Source organism: Vigna radiata, chromosome 1 (assembly GCF_000741045.1).
Source record: "Vigna radiata var. radiata cultivar VC1973A chromosome 1, Vradiata_ver6, whole genome shotgun sequence".
NCBI classification, from domain to species: domain Eukaryota; kingdom Viridiplantae; phylum Streptophyta; class Magnoliopsida; order Fabales; family Fabaceae; genus Vigna; species Vigna radiata.
The window spans coordinates 3,379,035-3,387,176 of NC_028351.1; the positions used below are offsets into that span (position 1 = coordinate 3,379,035).

General features: G+C 26.2%; 1 protein-coding gene across 1 annotated transcript; it reads right to left on the reverse strand.

Moving 5' to 3' along the window:
• Nucleotides 1-4,554: 4,554 nt before the first annotated feature.
• LOC111240709 lies at nt 4,555-5,190 on the reverse strand. Its single transcript, XM_022776270.1, has 2 exons — nt 4,800-5,190; nt 4,555-4,707 (listed from the first exon to the last, which is right to left on the reverse strand). The coding sequence occupies exons 1-2, from the start codon at nt 5,160-5,162 to the stop codon at nt 4,660-4,662; spliced, it is 411 nt and encodes a 136-aa protein (XP_022631991.1). The 5' UTR covers nt 5,163-5,190; the 3' UTR covers nt 4,555-4,659.
• Nucleotides 5,191-8,142: the final 2,952 nt, after the last annotated feature.

Sequence of the window (8,142 nt, forward strand, 5' to 3'; positions counted from 1 at the left end):
CTATTAGAAACTAGATTTTGTTAAAAGAAAAGGTTATATAAAACAGAATTTTATCCTAAACTATGCTAGTACATCACCTTCACTCTATACCGATTCAACTAAGACATCTTCATATGATTACATCATTAAAACGATCACGGTAAACAAATAGAACAAGCACACAAACAAAGAAGAAAATGTAAGATAATGTACCAAAAAGAATAATCATACAACATGTATAGAGATATTAACACAAACATTCATATCAGCAAATCTTGTACGTACATGTATTCATACTAGACTCGACCACCCAGATACATGTATTGATATCAGACTTTGATGAGTTATGCATTTATGGTGACTTCTACTGTTCTATGGAATCATTGTTAATGAGTTTCACCACACACAAAGTTAGTCCGTTAACATCTTTGGTCAAAGTAAAACCCCTAAATGAGGATGATTATTAGAGCAATAAGATAACTCTTAATACGGAATCCATATATTAATACATACATTACTGAAACCACTAGAAATTTCTTCTTGAAATTTCTTCTACAACAGTTACCATACATACTCATAACCTTGTTATCAATCCATGAAAGATCATAATACATATTAAACATACATAAAAGTCATGATAAATCTATCTCAAACAAATCAAAACATCATAAAATTACAACATACACATTAATACTTAAAAAAAACCCTCAGACTAAACCTTTCGCAAAATTACAACATATTATAGTGTTTGATAAGAGAAAGAATTGCTCTTTCTTATTTATTTTTTTTATTTCTATTTAATGAAACATTCTTTTAATTCTCATTTTATTAAATTTTCTTCCATCTCACATTTTCCTATTTTTTTCTTCCTAACAAAATCATTAAGAATTTCATTATTTAACTTTATACTGTTCATGTGTAGAGCTAATGATGGAGTTTATGGATATTGGTTAAGAAGTTTATTAAGGTAAAGTTAAACTTCACTAAGGAAATCACATCAATCTCTTCTAAAAGAGTAAAAGTGCACATACAAAGTTCTTTTCATCTCTTTTGTGGTGATGATCACTTTGACATTTATAAAACTATTCACTAAGTGTTAAATCCATTTTGATATCCGGGTGTGAATTTTTTAAGAGTATTATTCTTAAATACTAATAATTTTGCAAATGATTAGTTTCTAAAATATTTCACTATTTATTTTTAGTGGGATCTTCTCTTCTAATCATGTTTCATTTGCAAATAATCAATACGAAATATCTACAAACCTAAAACCTAACTTAAAGAAAGTAAGTTCGGTACAACTCGATCCAGTAGCATGTTGAACTTTAAAAAAGTTAATCAAGTTTCTTAGTTATTCTAGTTTTTTTTTTTTCTCAATCATTTTAATTGGGTAATTGAAAGTATTGTTTTCATTTCAGTATTTTAATATGGAGACTTAAGAGAAAATTATTAACATATAACTGGAGAATAAAATAAATGAGAAAAAAAATGTAACTACAGAGATTTGATTGAAGTCCTATTTTCTTTTAAGAAACTTGTTGATTTTCTTAATTTAAAATAAAAATATAATTTAAAATATTAAATTATCAATTTTCTTATAAACTTTCATTTTAATAACATTTTTTTTAGATGGTGATAGTAACTTTTTTGCACTTTCATTGTGAATGGCATCAAGCTATTAAAGGAAGCAACAAATTTTGAAAAGTGGTAGCAATCAGTGGAAAGTGAGAAACTTACTTGTCAGCAAGTCAAATGTAATTTATGATATTTTATTATCCTCTATTTTGTTCCTCTAAGCAACTTACTGAAACTCAAATATTTGTAGAGTGTTCGAGATCACTTTAAACACAATATATATATATATATATATATATATATATATATATATATATATATATATATATATATATTTTGAAATTCAGTTATATGTAGATTCATTTATAGACCCTTCATTGTATAATATTTTTTTTAAATTTTTTTAACGATAAAATAAAACAACGTATAATTAAATTAAAATATAACTTAACTTTAGTTTATGTATAAATGAATGGGTAATTGAAATATAATAAAGATCAAACTTTTTCTGATGTGCTTTTATAAAAAAATGGTTTTTAAGTTAAAACATTAGTTTTATAAAAGGAATTTTTTATAAGTTAAAATTAATTTATTCATAATTTAATTTATATCAAAAAATAACTTAGCTACAAACTAATATTAATATATAAAAAAACGTTTTTCTCCGTGAGTAATTTTGGAGAAGTTTTTTTAAAAAAATACCCTAAATATTTACTAATGTTGCTTATTAACCGTAATGTTCTTTAAATAAACGAACTTTTTTTTCATTTTTACAATAAAAAAAGAAGTGAGAAAAGAAGGAAGACAGTAAAAGTGCGTAATAAAATTAAATAAAAGTATTTTCATAAAAAGAAGTGGGAACCACAAGAACTTTTTCGCCTAAAATAAAGAAAATACAAAAAGTCTCCCAAACCATAACATAATAGTGTTGTATATGATATTGATTGCCAATATTTAAGTTATTTATGAACTATAAGCTTTATAATTGATAACCAATATCATAATTATTATGTAAAAAAAATTCAAAAGTTTCTTATAATAATAAAATAAATAAAATTGAATAATCAATTTATTATTAAAAATAATAATATAATTTCTGAAATTGAATATTATTAACAAAAATACTTTTATTTCATTTTTTTTTACTTTTCTTCAATAAAATAATTCATATTTTCATTCTCTCTTTTATTTAATTTTCTTAATCAAATCACTAATACTATCACTCATTCTTTATCTAATTCTCTCTTTTCCTTTACACTTTCACTTTTCTATTTATTTTTTTTTTCTAATGAACATAAAATAATAATGTGTAAAGATTGGGGAGAGAGAAGAAAAGGAACAAATAAAGGAAACAAGTTCGTGTAAAAAAGTTAGGTTATATTGTACAATATGAAAATGTAACATTCAAATAGTAAAAAGAGATAAAATAAATAGAAAGTCTATAAATAAATTATAGATTTTCATATTTTATTTTATTTGACTGAACTTTAGTTTCTTTAAACTCTTTAAAGTTTAGAGAATAACGAGATTTTTGTTGTGTTGTTAGAGTATAAGTTTTGAACAGAAAGTAAGATGGGGTTAGGCTTGAATGTGTTATATATTTTAGGTCTATTACTGTAGCAACTTTAGATTTAAAATTATTTTTAAAATTCTTATATATAGGTTGGTGGTTATTGCTAGCAAGATTATCTTTGAGAATCATTTATTAAAGGTTTTTTTTTTTCTATCACATATTTTATATGCTGATAATATCCTTTTTTTAGAGCTGATATAGTAAATTTTTAAGCGATGAAGTTTCTAGTTATATATGGTTATTGTTTGGATTAGTTGATTAATAATTAAAAAAGTCACTTTAATTCAGTTGATTCTACACCTAATTTTGTTAGAAATGTTAAATTTGTCTTAGCTATATAATAGATGATCCATTCTCTTTTCTTATCTTAAAGTTCATATTTTTGTTGGTCTACAAAATCTCATTTTTTTACAACAAATTAGTTTCTTGAAAAGGTAAAATTCCTAATTTGATGGGAAAGAATACAAGTTAGTAATAGTGTTATTTCTGGTTTTCTTTTGTACAATTTTCATGTCTATAAATGACTTAACATATAAATAAATGTAGTCAAAGTTTTTAAAGCGTAAGTATCAGAAGTTATCTTACTTTTTGTTTTCTTTTATTTGGCCTCGAATAAGAGATTTTTTTAGAGGTAGTATGAGTGAATATATTGGTAATTTATATGCTTTTTAGGGTAAAAAATTCTTTATATCATAAAATTATGGAAGCTATTCTTACTATTGAGTATTTCCAAGAGACTCACTTTAGACGTGTTTGGATGGAAAATGATTTGATGTTGTTATGCAAAACTTTTTTTTATTCTCAAATTGTTCTTTGGTCTCTTAGAGGAAGATACGTTTAGAGACATGTGAAAGAATAAATTTTAAGTATTCTTATATTTTTAAGGAAGAAATAATTATAAATGATATGATATTATAGTATTTAGAATTGCTCTTAAATTTTTTCATAATAGATATAAACTTCATGTGTTAAAGTTATTTAGTTTCTTTTTAAGAAAGTTTGCTAAGTATTTTTTTTTTTTGAATAAATTTGATTTGTTCTTTCATATTTTTTGTTATTATTTTTATTTTGTATGTGTGTGATAGTTATTACATACATTTGAATACGGAATGTATAAGAGATTCATGTAACATAGGAAAATTCAGGATGGTAATATAGTTATCCTATATTAATGCACACAATTAGTCAAGTAAAATTAATCACAAATAGGGATGGCAACGGATCGGGTCCGAGGCGGATAGTGTGATATATGAACCCGACCTACATGTAAAAGAGTGTATCCGTACTTGTCCCGTTATCTACTGGATACCTGCATAAAAAAAAATCCACAGATTTTTTTCAACCTACGGATATCTGTTTCAACCCGCAAATTTTTAAAATGGACAGGGTCCAAACTTTTTTTTTTTAAGTTTTCTTTCATAATCTTTAAGATGGGCCAAGCCCAAACCTTTCTATTAGGGTTCTCCTTTTCCTTTCCATCTTCTGCACAACTGTTGGGAAAACCCCAAAATCGTGTCCTGCCTCCATCTTCTTCAATCAACAAAATCGCGAGCTCGAATCTCCATCAGAACATTCGAAACCTGTAAGAGAAAGCATAGTCATCGAGTCATTAGCCTCTCACCATAGAAAGTCCCAAATCTATGAACCCTAATTGCATGGAAAACCCAAAAACCGTGTTCTTCCTCCATCTTCTTCGATCAACAAAATTGCAAGCATCATCTCCCCTTTCAGCGGCCACCATGAATCGCATCACCTCCACGGCTGTCGCAGACTTAGTCATCACCGTCGTACGTACCTCGTAGATGCACTCCGCAAACACGTCCCCTTTCCAAGCTTGTGGATCTTCACCACGGAGTACTCGAGAGTGGGGAAAGTGTCGATGACCGCCTGGTCGAGGCCACGGTGCGAGCGCGAGGTGGCTCCGGTGAGGTTGCGGATGCTTGCGGAGGGGGAGTAGGTTGTAGTGGCGGATGCAGATGGAGAAGAAGCCCATGAGAAAGACGACAACGATAAGGATGATGATTATAATCGCCATGGAAAGGCTGAAGCGGTTGTAATAGTATTCGTTGTATTCGTTTTGGTTATTGTTTGTAGATTGTGTAGTTTGAAGAGGAGCGAGGAGGAGGAGGAGAAAAACCTAAATTCAGAAACCCTAAAAAGAATTTGGACTTTTGGCCCAATTTTAAAGCAGAAAAAGGAAACCTAATTAAAAAGTTAGAAAAAAAAAACCTAATAGATAAAATTATAATTTTATTTTTCTGGGTAAACGGATACTCGCGAATACGGATAGTGTGATATTCGAACCCGATCCGCTAACAAGCGGATATTAAAGTTTCCGCTACCCACTATCCGCAAGTAAGAGATATCCACTAATATTAAATACCCACAACAAATTTTATTCACGGATATCCACATGAACGGTATTTTTTTTTCCCTTATCATAAGCCTGATTCTTAACTTAACTCTAAACTATATACTTTTTAGCTAAAGTGTCAAAATTTCCACGTGTGAATATTAGGCAATCGAAAATTATTTATACTTCTATAACACCTACTTTGTTTAGTAATAAGATGTAGGAAATGATACATAGTTAATAAAAGTTTTTCTAATAATATAAATTATAGTATATTCATTAATATGTGGTTAAAATTTCTTTCTTAAAGTGTTTCATCAATTTGTCATCCATATTATGTTAAAAGTATTAATATTTGTAATGTAATGTATATCTTATATTATGAAATTTCTTTTTAAATTAAATCAATTCTATATCTATTCACATAATCACTATAATCATATTTAGAATTAGTAAAACTACAAACCGTATTTCCTTTAAGCCTTACCATATGTATGATGTACAGCTAATATATTTGTATGAAACCAAACATTAAGGAAAAACGTAAAAAAAAAAAATAATTAAAATGAGTTTTGTTTATTATCATATTGTTAATGTGAAATATTTATTAAGTTTATCCACAACCAATGTTCGTTAAACAATTTAATCAAACACACTTATTAAAATATATTTTATGGTAAATAATTTTAATAAGGTTCTGAATTTAAAATTTATAGACGGAAAAAATAATTAGAAAACAACTAATTAAGAATAATTAGTCAAATGTTTGAAATAGATTAATCATTAATAAATCAATAAATATTTCACACTGGTACGTAAAAAATAATAATACGTTAAGAAATTATTTTACACAATTTGAATTTGTTGTGGCAATATTATATTTCCCAATGGATCAATGATGAATGGATTAATTATAATTTATTTACTAACCACCACCACCCCACCATTTAAGAGTTGACTTACAAGAAAGAAGATTATATTATATATAAGTATATAATCCCTAGATTGGTGATAGTTAAGCTAGCAAAACACCAACAACCCTAAAAATTGAAGCTTTTTGAGAAGGGTGCATCTTCGAGTTTAGATCTTCATCATCAAAAGGAGGAAGATCAAAGTGAAGAAAGAAGAAAGAAGAATGAAGAAGAACATGATGAGTCTTTTGATTGGAATGATTGGTGCAACCTTAACTCTATTTGCTTACTCACAAACCTTATTATCACCAAGTCAATGCATAACACTTGGTCTTGTTGTCCTCATGTTGGGTTTGCTTGTAGGAGAAGGTCTTATATCTTTCTAATTCTTCCTTTCTCTTCTTTTTCTCTTTGAGATAAAACATGGATTAAGTGTTGTTTTAATTGTTCTCTAATTAGAAATAAAATCTTATCAATATATAGTTTCATGACAAAACTTATATAGGGTATCTTAAATACATGTTGCTTTTCTTTTTTAATTACAATTAAAATTCCATTTTTATAATCTAGCTAATGAAGATCTATAGCAAAAATATTATGTGATTATCAATAAAATTTCAATTTCAAATGAAAAAAAAAATACATATTTGAATATTTTAAGACTTCTTTTTGCATTTTTTTGAATTTGTAAAATATCATTAGATATTTGTACAAAAAAAAATCACTATGAAAATTCTAGTACTTCTATGTATGTTTTCCCTTCTCAATATCCGTTGTTAATATGGAATCAAACTTTGTTTTCCCTTCTCGGACTAAATTAAATTTCAGCTTATGAAAGGAAATAATGTATTTTCTGAGCAACAATAATGTATTTCTTGGTATTTGCCTCAAATATTTATATGTTTTAAATTATGTAGTCTTTTTCTTAGAAATTGTGGGTTTTACAGCTGGTCAAACACTTCTAGAAGCCATGATAATTCAGAAAAGATAATATTGTTTTTAATTTTTACTTTATAAAGTTAAATTATTTTTCGTGTCTTAAAAAATTTAAGCCCATAACCAATGCTAAAAGATCAATGGTATGAGTTTTAAAATTTAAATGGACTATGATGAAAGTGAAAAAATTTATTAAATATAACTATTTATGATTAATGACATCGCATTCGTAGGTTATTTAAAGTTTACTTTATTCAAAATAATTACTGTACATATATTATTTTGAAAAGGTTACTCAATTATTATAATTCGAGAGAAAAGTAATAATAAAAAATAAATTAAATATATTTTTGTTTTGTAATTTTTAGTAAAAATTAAAATTATATTTTTTAATTTTATTCAATTTAGTTTTAATGCTAAAATTATATAGATTTAATTTTTTTTAATGTTTTAACGTGTAAAAACACAGTAAAATTTGAAAATAATAAATTTTAGTGGTGTATGATAAATAAAAAACAGTTTAAATATTTTTCCATGTGATAGCATTGATTATCATTGTGGAAAGTCATGTTCGAAACAGTAAACATTAAATGAGTGTCTGGTCATAACTGTGGAAAGTGATGCTAATGCTTCCATTCTAATAATGCTACTAATAACAAGTCAAATTAATTATCTCATTAAAAAAATTATTAGGATAATTTTGTTATTTGGAGTTATATAGGTGAACATAAATTCAATACATGGTTGTTATATATATATATATATATATATATATATATATATATATATATATATATATATATATATATATATAT

Coding starts and splice junctions, on each gene's coding strand:
- LOC111240709 (XM_022776270.1), bottom strand. CDS start 5,162: ATGGCGATTATAATCATCATCCTTATCGTTGTCGTCTTTCTCATGGGC. Junction 4,708..4,799: donor GAAGATGGAGGAAGAACACG/GTTTTTGGGTTT, acceptor TTTCTCTTACAG/GTTTCGAATGTTCTGATGGA.